Genomic DNA, 14,779 nt, shown 5'->3' with positions numbered 1-14,779 from the left:
AATTAATGACAGTTCTTTACTGTTTCCCCACTAATGAAATTATTACTCTCAGGATTAGCAGTAGATTAAGTACAGAGCTAAGCAAATAGTCCTGTACCTTATAATGATGAAAGGACCCTTTGAAATGGGTGGGGGGAGGAGCATGGAGGACTTTAGGTGATATGTTTTGGTTTGCTTTTCATAGCCATGGATGTTCTTTCAAGTGTACATTCTGAAGTCATAGTATTTGTCCTTTGTGCATGGTCTGGAAAATATTTCCAAAATTATCTCTTATTTCACATGTAAGCATAAGGGATTTATTCCTGTTTATCAGACAAATATGAACCAGAGCAATTCCTTTCAGACCACTGTAAGGCTGGAATGCATGTTGGAGGTTCTTGTTTACTCCCATGGTAAGGCCACTGGATCTCCATAACACATTAATCACTCTCTCCTACCTTAGGGCAGCACTGCACTCGGGCAACAGGATACCTGCTGCAGAGACTTCAGAGTTTTTAGAAATGAATATTACATGTTCTTGCTGGTAGCACATTCCAGGCTTTCTCCATAGCACATTCCAGAGCACTTGCAGGAAATTCTCCTGATGTCCAATCTAAATTCCTTCTTCTGCCCTCTAAATCCTTTGTGACTTACCTTGCCCTCAGTGGAAATAGAAAGTACATGTTTCCTGTGATTCCACAGACGCCTCAAGTTCTCACAACTGCTATGGGCTTCTCTTCACCTTTAGCTACTCTGGAATAAGCCAGCCCCAGTTTTTTTCCCACCTTTTATTGTTCACTTTTTATCCTGGGCTTTGTGGGTGGAGCCATTGTCTTTCTGTTGCTCCCTCTGGTACCTTTCCAAGGTACATGTCAGCATAGCAATGGCAGGGTCACAGCAGGAGTTGTGTCACAGAATAAACAGTGGACTGGACCCTGGCTGTCAGCCACCAGCCACCTCCCTGCTCTGCAACCGCCTGCAGTTCCTTGTCTGCAGTGTTAGGGGGAGCTTTAAACTCACAGGGTAGGCTCAGTCCCTACCACTGGTCCTTCCAGTGGGTGTCTGTTATTTTATTTTATTTATCTTTTTTTTTTTTTTTACTGTTCTGTGGTTTTATTGGTTTTGCTAAGTGAGTTACATTTTTTCAAGTGACACCTGCAACAAAACATATTGGAACAGATTTGTGATTACTAAATATGTCTTATTTTAATTCAAGCCAAAATTTCAGCAGAAGAAAGTTCTGGAAGCTTTCTGCAAGGCCCACAGGTGATCACCAGGAGACTATTTTTCTGGCAGTCTGAGTATCCCTGGCTTAACCCAATTGCCAGCCAGGACACACCTTGAAGATTTCTGGTCATCTTTAAAACTCTGGCTCAAGATAGAAACTTCCCTTTGTAAATCCCAGGGGACATACATATTCTTTAGTCTGACTGGCATTAAAACAGAAAAAGAAAAAAGGAATAAGCAAAAGAGTATAATTACAGAAAATGTAAATGACATAAAAATAAGCATGTTTACCATCACCCAGCCCCAGGAGTACCCTGCAAGCAACGCCCCACTTTACCCCTTTCCCATTCCCTCTCAATATCCATTAGGGAGGAACCTTATTCTTTTCTCTGTGAAATCACAGACCCCCTGTTTTGACTTCCTCAGTTCATATAAGTCTCTCCACTCAATTCTGGCTCGTGGTCCCAGGGACTCTTGGGTAGGTCAGTGGCACTTGACTGCCAGTGGATCCACTTCAGGAAAGTGTCCTGGTCACTTCCCAGTCATACCAAAAGCCAATCAGAGTCCAGAGGGATTACCACAGAGCAGACAGGAAAGTGTGATCCACAGTTAAGAGATAAAACAGATCTCTGCCATTGTCTCTCTATCAAAATACATTGTCAGTACCTCACCCAAAACTCATCATAGTCTGCTGTGTATCCCTAATTGCTTCATTAATTCAGTCCCCCGAGATTGTAATCTCTTGTTGGGGCTCACATTTTGTTAGTCAACATTGCATTGCTTGTGAAACAGGGTACTTCCTGCACAGTGGGTAAATATTAGTTATTTGCTATAAGTCATTGATAAACGTATTCAACAATAGCAACAAAATCACATTTATTATGGATATAAAGATATGTAAGGATAGATTTAGCCACACATTAAAATATATAGTCTCTATATATTAAATTATATAGAGACTACTAATTTGGAGTATCTTTTAAAGTGGTCAAAGGTTGAGTTTGCATTTGCCTTAGTATAATTTCAATGCTAATAAGACCAATAATGCATGTTAATTTTTTTAATTATATAGCTTAACCTCAGAATATTCAGAGATATTTTTGAAAACACCCTGTTTTCAACTTAATTAGCTACTGTGGTAGTATTTATGGACAACTGAAATACTACTTCCTTGTAATCAATTGAGAAACCATCTTGTCACTAAAACCATTGCACTGGCACCCTCACCCCACCCTGTTCCGGTGTATTGCCTCGAGAACCATTTAAATGTTCTTTTTCCTATCAGTACAACTCAGGATGGCTTTGCTGTACCACCAATGAAACCTGAAGAGAGATGGTGTGCCTTCCTTTGGTGTCATGACACAGAAATATTTGGTGTCCCTATCTCTCAGAGCATCGTTCCTCTGGCAATAGAAAGGCAAAGTGAACTCTTGCACCAAAAGCACAACCAGGGTGATATGGCTGAAACTCATGCCCAGGTATGGGGGTGGCTAGCAAAATGGCCTGTTAAAGAGGATGAGGACTGTGCTGTACTGTCCTGTGGACTGCAATTGCATTTGGCCCATGAACAGGAAAAACTACAGTCAAATATAATCACAGTGCATCCTTTTTACTATCTACTGCTAAGACCTTAAATTTCAAGACACAGCATTAAGCATTTCTCAAATAACAGTTTGCACTTTTAACTTTTTCTAATGAAATGATGTAATTGAAAAAAATTCCATATTCTTCTAGGTGTCAGTCTTTTACTCTCTTCCACAGCAGGGGATTGGGGTAAACTCGGGGTGATGGAAAACTATCCTGATTACCATTTCTAACAGGCAAAACTCTTTAAGGGACGCAATTACTAGAGATCCGTTTACCTCATCCTCTTACTAAGGAATGGAACACTGGCATCATTCCTAGGCAGCTATCATTCTGTCACACCACTGGTCTCCTGAAGGATGTACAGCAGGTCACAACAGCCTCAGGAAGTAGAGAGGGCCAAACAGGAAGTCATGTCATGCCACATTTCTAGGCCCTAGTGAATCTTGAGATCTCACTGGAAAAATTGCACATTCTTTAGAGGCTCCCCAAGGTGCTCTCCCTTGCTGGTCTGAGTATTGGTCAGGGTAGGAAGCAAGGTCCCCCATTGCCACCTCTGGGGCAATAGTTCATGGACAGTCTATGGAGCTCTAGCCAGGAAAGTGAGGCTGCCAGGAATTAGGGAGTTGGCTCCTGAGGACATCTGCTGAGAATATTCTATTGTAACATCCAGGTTGAACAAGTTCGTCTTTTAAGCTCCTCTTTGAAGTGAGTTTAAGTGGGAATAGGCGTGATCTACAGTCCTGTTTATGCACCCTACACCCACACTCACACACACAGTTGCCTTTGCTGGTAATTGAGAGATAGAGTGTGGCTCTGGCCACCTGGGACCGTGAGATCCCAAGCTCCCTGCCCATTACTGCCATGCTAATTTAGTAACGTGCTAAGTGGTTGTAACACCAGAGTTGATGTTCACCGAGGCTTTGCCCATTAAGTATCCTTAGCCAAAAATGTTCCTGTGTAATTAGCAAACATCTTAATTATATACTTGGATTTGAAGCCTGTGCTAATCTTGAAGTATAAAAATAATACAAATTAGATAAAGAGGAAGGATTAGGAGAGAGACTGCATTGGCTTAGAAGTTAAAGAGTGTCCCCCTCCAAGCCATGGCCAGATTCAAGTGCCCACCCTGGTATTTATAAGCTCTATGACCTTGAAAAAGGTCCTCATTCCTCTGTGCCTCAGTTTCTTCACCTGAAAAATGGAGAATAACAACAGTGCTGAAGTCAGATGAGCACAGTGTCAGAATGCTCAAAACACAAATAAAGCATGTTTAGAACTGAAATTCTGAGTTTAACTTCTTGTTTATGACATTATAAGAGAGGGAACTCCACAAATGGACCATTACACAGTAGAAATTTTAAAAGGGAATAACTAACAACTCAGAAATTTTATCTGAAAATCTCAGAAGCTTGCCTGCTTTTTCCCACAGGGAAGTAAAGTAATACTTCATATATGGAATAGTTTGTGAAATTTATTAATGTTTGAAAATGAAGTAATCTTATTCACTAAACACTTATCAAGTCCTCCTAAGTCTCACAGCAGGGGGCATGGTTCTATAGGAATGCAGGAGACATTATTGCCAATTTCCAAGAGCTTAAATTTGAGGATGCAGCCTGTTTAAGAACAGTACAAAATTGTCATGCATTTTTAAAAGGTTACTTTGACTAATGATTAATTACACAAGCACGTTCCCTGGGCTTTTAGAAAAGGCACTAAGTACATTTCACTGAAGAATCTGTACACGTATGATATCAATTGCTCTTGAACTATCTAAGTAAATATAGATTAGCACTCAATTCCAAGTGTCCCACATATAGTCACAAAATCACAGTATAAAGTTAACTGTAACAAAAATGCTGAATGTGATGTTGATATTGTGTTCAACAGGTTGTTTAGAAACCACAGCCTGGTGTCAAAGGGCTGGAGAAAATAGTTACTGCTTTTTATGATATTTCATGTCATTGACCTTAAATCAGCCATCAGAATAAACACAGCATGATAAGACCTATGACCTAAAACAAATAGAAACTTTATAATTAATTCTCAAGCAAATGTCACTTTTAATAAAATTTGAAAATACCACCCTTGGCTGTTCCTAGTCAGTTGGATTATGGCTATCATCAAATGTAGACTTATATAAGAAGTATGAGAACATATTCATGAATTATAATATTTTAATATTTATAAAATTATGGAAATTGGGAGGAGCAGTGGAGGGGGTGAATTCAAATATGTATTTGATACTTTCTTAAATGTCACAGTGTACCCCCACCCAACACAACAACAACAAAAAAAGTTATGGGAAAGAATGAAAGTGACTTTGAAATATTATTTCAGATATCCATGGTCATTTCCAACATGTCTTCATTCATTCCTCACAGCCGGTTAGCCCTCTGTGAAACAGGCAAGGGCAATTACTATCATCTGTGTGCTTCACACCCTTGCTGGGATGACAGGCCTGCACCACCACGCTCAGCTTTTTCCCATTGAGATGAAGTCTCGCAAACATTTTTTTATGCCTAGACTGGCCTGGAACATTGATCCTCCCAATCTCAGCCTCCTGCAAAGCTTGGGATGGCAGGCATGAATTCAAACTCTTATAGGACAATTAATTGACTAGCATTTTGGATTATCTAGGTGTTTTGTTCACCTCTATTTGTAGTCTTTTGAAAGCACTTTGCTGATATTTTTTGTTTGATTTCAATCATGTATTCATTCATCAGAAGACCTCACATGGTACCTACATGGGAGGCAGAGATTGGGAGAATCATAGCTCAAGGCCAGCCCTGGGCAAAAACACTTGCCCCTATCTGAAAAAATAAATAAATAAAGCAAAAAAAGACTGGCAGCATGGCTTATGTGGTAGAATACCTTTCTAGCAAGAGAGAGGTCCTGGGTTCAAATTCTAGTACTGTTTAAAAAAAAAGAAAGAAAGAAAGAATCACCCATGTACCTACTGCTTGCTCAGCACTACTGGGCTCATGTGGTCAGCAGCTTCCTGTAGCCTATATGAAGAGGTTACTTCTGGTTTTCCTTGAAATAATTCTGAAAAGTTGATTTTTCTGCCTCAACTCATTCTTTTTTTGAAGGATACAGTCTATAAATTAATGATAGGAATTTTAAATTTGTTTAGTGAATTTTAATCTCCTTAAAGACAGGAATTACATCTTATTCTCTGTGAGCCCAGTTCTGTATTTAATGACAGTGTGGCAAGTGCAATGTATCTGTTGGGAGATGACTTGTCTTTTCTGAATTGTAGGTTTTCACGATGAATGTGATAAGTATTTATGGCTGTAATTGTAAACATGAGTGGTTATTTTTTAAATCAGGTTAATTGGTACAGCATTGCCCTGTTCTTTGTTTAATTTGTATCCTTTAAATTTGGGATGTGTGTTAGGAATAAGAAGTGGTGTCTGGCTCTTCAAGAATTTTTAAATAAGTTGCAAACATTACAATAGCAAAGTAAGTGATTGTCGCAGCCCTCAGCGCAGTTTGGCTTCTATTCTCTTTGTCCATCCATTTATCCATCTTCCTAGCTAGCTAACTAGCTAGCTCTCCCAACTCCCACAATATTAGCATATGAAGTAATTTATCCTTCCTCTAAACTCTGTGTCACCTACACTTGGGCAGCTTTCCTTACATCTCCAGTCTCAATTTGCTTTTTCTAAAATGAGAATCGTAATAGTACTTAATTCAGTGGCATTAATCGTGAGTAGAATCATCACAAAAACAGTTAAATTGGTTTTCTTATGTAAGGTATTTAGAACACTGTCTGGCACTTGTAAGTATTTGGTAAATTTTTGCTGTTTTTCTTTTTGTCATGGGACCCATCCCTGCCTGCCCTGGCAATATGGTCTGTGACACATTTCTTCAGTCCTTTCCAGGAAGCTGCACCAGTTAAGGCTTGGTCACACTGCAGGATTAGCTGGGCTCCTGCACAGGTGTGGGCACCTTGCACGTGGGAGATAAGCAATGAAGACCTGGCAGTGAGTGAAAGGAGGGAGGCCTTTGTTACCCAAAGAGCCAAATTAGCAACATTCGAGCTTTGTACCCTGTCTTTTAGAAAACCACTTAGAAGGTCATGATCCTTTTGGTAGAATGAGACCTCTTTTAGGTCAAATGATACTGCACAGTATGTATTACATTGCGAGGGGATAGTTTGCTTTTATAACATGTCACCATCACCTGCACGCTATGCAAGAGAAATCAATGTCCTGTTGCAGGTTGCCTCCTGCAGTATATTCCAGAGACCATTTTAATGTGCCCTTATCCGTCTTCTGATTTTCTTTTCATAGCCCGAAAGTCAAAGAAGTTGGGGAAGTTAAAAGGCATTCACGAAGAACAGCCACAGCAACCACCACCACCACCACCACCACAGAGCCCAGAAGAGGGGACCACGTACATTGCACCGGCCAAAGAGCCCTCAGTGAACACGGCACTGGTCCCCCAGCTCTCAACCATCTCCCGCGCACTCACCCCCTCCCCCGTCATGATCCTAGAGAGCATTGAGCCTGAAATCGTGTATGCAGGCTATGACGGCTCCAAGCCAGACACAGCTGAGAACCTGCTCTCCACGCTCAACCGCCTGGCTGGCAAGCAGATGATTCAGGTGGTAAAGTGGGCGAAGGTACTTCCAGGTAGGACCATAGTGTCCCTCGCAGGCTGCAGCCCCACAGTTAGGCCAGGCCAGGGGACTTGGTCACAGCCAGCCAGGTGGGGAGTCAGCTTCCTACTGCATCCTGATGTCAGGGTGGGAAACTGGTACTCAGTTGATGGAGTGTGTAGAAAAAGTCTGTATGAAGGGTTCATTTCTGCTAAGAAAGTAAGGCTCCAGATTCTATTGTTAGTATAAGACATAATTTCTTATGTTAGCCATTGAAATGGACAGTTTTATCCCAAAAGCATAATACAGTCAGTTGGTGAGATCACATGGAGCCCCTTCTTGGCAGCTCAGAATCAGGGCTCATCTAAGCACAGGCCAAGAGCCAAGGCCTAGCACTGAGTTGTGAGAGACCCTGGGAGCAATCCTTTCTAGAATCTACCACATTACCCCAGCACCCTTTATTGTCCTTAAAAGTCCTACCTTGGGGGCATTTTGTGGGGGATGGGACTATTAATAAGGCCCTCTGGGATCTACAGAAGCATCACTTAAAATTGTTACCAGTTCATGAAACCAAAGCTACTTCTTAGATTACCATGGTCAAGCAGTGACCATAAGACAGAAGACTGGGGAGCACACCCATGACTGATGCTTTCACATAGAACTGCCCAGGTGAAACTCTACAACCTAAAGGATAGCATGGTGCTGCTGGGAAGAGAGCAAGAAAAGAACAGAGGGCACCATGGCTCCTTACTGGCCAGGTGCCGATGATACCATTTCACTACAGAGAGTCTTCAATGTCTGATTTTATCCCAGGCTATGTAGAGCAAAGAGTAATATTTTCTAAGCACCACAAAGTCACAAAAACTACAGTCTTTGGCCATTCTTACAGATATGCAGGTGTGGACAGTTATTGAGTTACCCTTATGTTGGTGATAATCATTTGTGAGTGGAGTGAAGCAAGATTTTACAGCTTTTCAGCATGGCCAGAATTCAGGCTGTCATCTACGCCCAGGTTTTAGTTTGTCCTGGCATCTCAGCCTCACTGAGTGTATAGGATGAATTTGATATGAAGCATTAAGCAGGGCCAGCCGTGCAGTGGAAGCTCTATAGGTGCCTGTGGGATTGATTTGAGTCTGCTTGAGAAAGGGGGCTTTGAAGGCCTTACTGACGAAGCTTTTTCCTGGAATGTACTTAAATGCTAAGTGTATTTCTGTGATTAATTGTTCTGTTCTTCAGGATTTAAAAACTTGCCTCTTGAGGACCAAATTACCCTAATCCAGTATTCTTGGATGTGTCTGTCATCATTTGCCCTGAGCTGGAGATCGTACAAACATACCAACAGCCAATTTCTCTATTTTGCACCAGACCTAGTCTTTAATGAGTAAGTACCTATTAATTAGCCTTCCTAAAACAAACTGCAGAGTTATTCGCTATGCTTTTTTTTGCCCCCATAACTTCTAAACAGATGTACTTGTGTGTGAAAGAATATACTGACATGGGCGTTTTTAAAGAATTAAAAATCTATCAATTTTTGAGAACTTAAAAAATTACTTATTACAACATTTTAATGTACATGCTTCTGAGTCTATACAGATCAGTAGTTGTAAATCCTACATGATAGTCTGTGGGAATTATCCCAAAAGATGATCCAATTGGCTCTAGAAATTCAACTGGTACAGAGCCACAATTAATAGAAAACAGTCTCTTTTGGTATCTCTTCCACTTGGGAGGACTGTCTAATTTCTAGAAATGCAAATGTATAAAGTGCCAGTTTTTCTGAAGATCATGTAATGACTCTTTTGTTAACTGTATACAGCTGTTCAATGTGTTTTCATGGCAATCATAATTACCCTCTTTCCAATCATAAAAGAAGCCAAAATGTTATTTTGTAGTGAGACATTTTTTGTGTACGATGCATTTTTAAAAGATTGAAAGAGTTTTAATAGATTTTTTTCTTTGGCTATGAGTTCCTTCATATTTTAAGTTTACAATTTCATCATGTTTTTGGGTTCCACATTAGCACATTTCACTTGTTTATATTCAGTAATGCTTCTTTGTAATTGTTAGGTCAAGGAATTATGGAATTATGATAGCAACCACAGCCATATTCTCACAGATGGCCCTCTCTAGAGACAGGAAAATAGGGGCTTCAGAAATGAGGCAGGAGGATGACAAATAGGTTGTGATAAAATGAAGACACGTAGTGCCAAGACACCGCAATAATATCTGTAGTCATCTCCATTCGAGGACCAGTTCACCCCAAGATGGTGTACCACCAAAACAATTTTATTCCAAAGGAAAGTTAGAAATAGCATTGGTTTTTGAAATTGAAAATATTAATGCTAGTAATTCCATAAATTTTCACCAGAAACACGAAGTAAAGTCAAACAACTGACGTGCACATTTTAATTTACTTGTTTTCCTCAATAATCACTGATATTATTAAATAGCAAGCTTGGTTTTAAGTATGTTTTATAAAGCAAAAGCAGTTAAGAGAAATGTTCTTACTTAAAAGGAGGTGGGGCTAAGTCAGAATCTCTCTCAGTGCCGTCAGTCCACACGTCTACATTGATTTTATCTGAACAGAAGATTAACAGGAGCCATCTAATCTTTTTCAGTCTAACATTTTGCCTAAAATTTGCCATTTTTTGGTGGTAATGGGTTTAAACTCAGGGCCTTGCACTTGCTAGGCAGTCACTCTACTACTCGAGCCACATCCCCAGCACTTTTCACTTTAATTATCTTTCAGACAGGGTCCTGGGCCAACCTGGACTGCAGTCCTCCTACCTATGGCCTTACCCAGAGCTGGGATGACAGCCATGCACCACCACAACTGGCCTAAAATTTGCCATTTTTAGTGTAGAATTTAGTGGCATTAGTGATATTCATGCTGTCTTACAACATAGCCATCTCCAATGACTTTTCATCACCCAAAACCAAACTCAGAGTACATTCAATGATAGCTCTTTATTCTCCCCTCTAAACGTCTGAAAACCTGTAGTCTATAAATTTACCTGTATTCTAGACATCTTGTGTAAGTGGACTCATGCAATATTTGTCTTCTTGTGTCTAGCTTATTTCACATAACATAATTATTTCAGTGTTCATCCAAATGGTAGCATGTATCTAAATTTCATTAATTTTATGGCTGAACAATGTTCCATTATTTATATGAACAGCCAATTTTTATTATTTGTATATTCTTTACTTGTAAATTTGCCTACTGGCAACATTTATTTGTAGCCTCAAAATTAATATGGTATTTTAGCCATCATTCACAGACACATGCAGAGTGAAAAAAAAAAAAAAACTGAATCACTAAATGTGCACATCCCAGCAGGGATCAAGCAAGGCAGTGTTTTGCCTTCTGCTTTCAGCTCTTACTCTGTATCTGTCAGCCTCCTTTTTGCCTCTACTGTGCCAAATGTTTTACGTTTTTGTGCTTTTTGTTGGTGTTCAAAATGGCCTGCACCTACACAGTGCTGGTGTGCTGTCTCATGTGGCTAAGATCAGGAAATCTGTAATTGAATTGTGCCTTATGGAAAAGTTCTGTGTGTTCAAGGTTTGTTCGGACATGAGCTGTACTGAGGTTGCCCATGGGCTAAATAATAAAGAATGAAGAATATGTATTAAAGTGCTGGTGGAGTAGCTCTGGTGGTTGAGCACCCGCCTAGCAAGCATGAGGCCCTGAGTTCAAACTCCAGTACCGCCAAAAAAACAAAAGAAAACAATATGTTTTAAATAAGGTGTATTTGAACAGAAGTGCACATGGAATAAGATTACATATAGATCAATTGAAATTGTTGTGGCCAGAGGCTCAGTGGATCCTCTGCAGGAGGAATGCTTCAGTGTTCACCGATTCAGTGTTTTCTGTGCCTTTATTCAACAGACCTACCAAAACCACAAAGAACTGACCATGTTTTCTTCCTCCATTCATCTGTTATAGACATGTGGGTTTTTCAGCTTTAGGTTTTGTAAGTAATGCAGTGAACAGAGCTTGACAAATATCCCTCAGACATCTATTTATGCTTTCGAGTCTTTCGGATCCACACCTACCAGTGGGATCATCGGTGTCTGGTAATTCCACACTTAAGTTCTTGAGAAATAGCCAAGCTGTTTTGGCAAAGCATTTTATATACCACCAGCAAAGCAGAGGGTGCTAATTTCTCCACATCCTTGCCAATACTTCTTTTCCCTTTTAATAGTCATCCTGGGGGTATGAAGTGGTCTCTCCTGATAATTTTGATTTGCATTCTCTAGTGACTAATAGTGTTGGATGTCTTTCTCATATGCTCATTGGCCATGTGTATATACTCTTTGGAGAAACGTCCATTCAGTGTGCCTGTCCATCTTCAGTAGGATTGTCTTCTGGTTCTTTATATATTCTGGGTATTAAGTCCTTACCTGATATGTGATTTTTAAGTATTTTCTCCCATCTGTGGATTGTCTTTTCACTCTCCTGAAAATATCATTTGGTGTGTGCACAGAAGTTCTTAAGCTTAATTAAATGCAACCTACCTACATTTTTCTTTTTGCTGCCTTTGCTTTTGGGATCATCTATTAATTTCAAATTGTGGATAGCATCTGAGTATCAAGGGTCCAAACTAAGCACCTAATCTTAAAATCTTTTTGAACAGATGAAGCACCTTATACTTGAAGGTTTCCTGATACTCTCTCTTGGCAGTCACAGACTGTGCAAAGCCAATTTTGAATTTTGAGCACTTAGCATTTGTGCCTGAGGTATCATAGGTACTCTGTAAATATTTGCTGTATAAGTTAACTACTCAATGAGTGACCCCAACAATCTGTTAATCAGTCTGAAAGGGGCTTTGTGAATTTGCATTCCTGGTTGTAAGGATGAAGGTCATGGTAAAGAAGTGTGATATGGGACCACATTATTTTCACAAACAGGATTGCTGTGTTAAAACAGAGGAACAAAACTTAATAGTTGGTCATATGTATTGGTCTTCAGCTTTGAAATGAATCTGAACATTTCTAATGATGTCATCCTTTAGCTGTGTGTTAGTAGGATTGGAGCTGGAGGAAGGGCAGGAAGTGGAAGAAAAAGGAACATTCTTTCCAATTTTTTCATTAAACATTAAGGTGAAAATATGAGTTAATACTTTAGCATAGAACTTTTCTTATTATAAACTCAAAACTTTGCAGATAGGTATTAAATGATTAATTATTCAATTTTACCTAGAAACAATGTACCATATATATTGCCACAGATCATTGCAACTATTCTGATTTCTTATCAATTCAACACACATATTAAAATTCCCACTTTTGCCTTTAATGAAAGTTTTTCAATTTTTCCCCCTGAAATGAAGGTTTAGTATTATATTCTCTTTTAAGCTTTGGCCAATATTTTTAAATTAAAAGTCTATTAAAGACATATGTATACTGTCTTAAGTTATAGCCCAATAAAAATGTGTTTCAGGTGATCTTTCATTATCTCCACCATCTGAGCCTTATATTATTTTGATCCCAAGGTTGTTGGTAAGAGTGAGACAGTGGTTAGTCTTAGTGCCAAGTTCTGGCCTCTCCTTGAGAGCTGAGTAGATCTCAGAGGGGGAAGGTCACCTGGGGTGAGATGGGGGTGGTTGAAGTCAATCCACACTGGCCTAGTCTGAAGTGCTTGCTGTGTGACATCAGCGTCATTAAAAAAGTAGGCTGCTTAGTTATTTCATGTTGTGTTTTATTGGTGCATTCTTGGTCCCTTTTGTCTTCCCACTTGCTGGGTCCATGTGCTGCCACCATCCAGGGGTCCCCAGTAAAGACTCTCCCCTGCCACCCTGTGCCTGTGAAGCCCCTTGCACCCAGCACTGCAAAGTCCAGGCATGGCTGAGAAGTGGAGGCTCTGTATGTTGCATAGGCTGGGGTCAGCATGTCCTCATGGAGGCCCATGACCCTGGGGGAGAGGCCGATATTTCCCACTCACTGGAGTGAATTTTGTGCCTTGCCAGGGCCAGTCACAGCAAGTGACAGTTCTGATGAGAGGAAGTGGGGTGAATCTGGGCCCCTTCTCTGGCTCCTGTGTTTCCCCTCCTTTTTCCCCAGCCCCCTTCCCCTCCTGCTTCTTCTTTCCAGTTAGGATTTCTTACTTCCCCTCTGCCCACTGGGGAACCTTCTGGGAAATCTCTGTGGTTTCCAGTGTGTGAGCTTTCTCCTTACTTTTGCCTTCCCCACCTTTGTCCCCTCTCCATCTCCCCCGCTCCATCTCTCTCTCTCTCTCTCTCTCTCTCTCACACACACACACACACACACACACACACACACTCACACACACACACACACACACACACACACACACACAACCAACAGCTTTCTGAAATTTCCATTTTTTTTTAAACTTCCGGGTATGAGGGAAAAAACCTTAAAAGCAAAAATATATTCTTTCCTGTGCCTTATCTTTTTATTGTACCCAATGAAAACCTAGCAGCTGGAAGGCCAAAGTCCACAGCAGATGGTCTGACCATTTGATGGCTGGGTGATAGCACTATGGTGGCGCCCTCAGGTGTGTACCCCAGTACCTACTGTTCTCCACGGGCCCCTCTTCACTCACTCTTCCTGGCCCTCAGAGGTAGCTGAGTTTAAGACTTCTAAACAGAGAAACACAAGGTCATAAGTAGAAAATGGTCAGCCCTTGTCTGCAGAGGGCAGAGGCTCTGTCAAATGGAATTCCGCTTCTTTTGCAAGAAGGTGGGGTACAATGATTTCATCCTCCTGAAGGTGGGGAGGCTAGGCAGGGGAGGTCTAAAAGAAAGTGTAGGAGGTCGTAGAGGTTTTATATCTACAAACAAGAAATAGCCATTCAGGAATATATGGGGACAGTCCCCAGAGAGGTACTTCCTTCCCCTTTCTTTTTTAAAACAGTGTTTCTTCCCCTTTATAAACCTATCATAGTGATAAGAATTATAGTTGAAGCCAGGTGTGGTGACTCCAGCACTTGGGATGTGAGGTCGGAGGTTTGCAAGTTCAAAGCCAGCTCCATAGTGAGGCCTTGTCAAAAAAAAAAAAAAAATTGGTGTAAAAAGTCAGATATTTAGCAGAGGAAGTGAGGAGGGAAAATCTTAAAGAACGGGCAACTTCGCTATCATGGGGCCTTTGAGTTACTGCTCACATTAAGAAAATTTCCCAAACTGAGCATGAAGAAGGGACTGTCCTTTCCTGAGCATTCTGGGGAAACTGAAGACAGCAGTATCAACTCAAGAATGAAACCATGGTGGACTTGTTGAGCTGTCTTGATTTTCACCCAACCTGCCACTCACTTCGGCTGGCTCTTGGGGGAAGGAAATTACTCACTCCGCTGATCTCTGTTGAACAACAGACCCTGGGAGGACAGTGGACCAAACAAATTTCCTTCCTCCCTGGGGCTCC

General features: G+C 40.7%; 1 protein-coding gene across 6 annotated transcripts in view; it reads left to right on the top strand.

Annotated features, from left to right (window-relative positions):
• Positions 1–14,779, top strand: part of Nr3c2 (nuclear receptor subfamily 3 group C member 2) — a 308,346-nt gene that overhangs the window by 243,006 nt on the left and 50,561 nt on the right. For all 6 annotated transcript variants that reach the window (XM_020181373.2, XM_020181376.2, XM_020181375.2 and 3 more), the window contains 2 exons: positions 7,089–7,430; positions 8,633–8,777. In XM_020181373.2, the coding sequence (XP_020036962.2) occupies positions 7,089–7,430; positions 8,633–8,777 (487 nt within the window). The remainder of the gene's footprint in view (positions 1–7,088; positions 7,431–8,632; positions 8,778–14,779) is intronic.

This window comes from Castor canadensis, chromosome 9 (genome assembly GCF_047511655.1).
Source record: "Castor canadensis chromosome 9, mCasCan1.hap1v2, whole genome shotgun sequence".
Lineage (NCBI taxonomy): Eukaryota > Metazoa > Chordata > Mammalia > Rodentia > Castoridae > Castor > Castor canadensis.
This window is presented reverse-complemented; position numbering and strand designations above follow the sequence as displayed.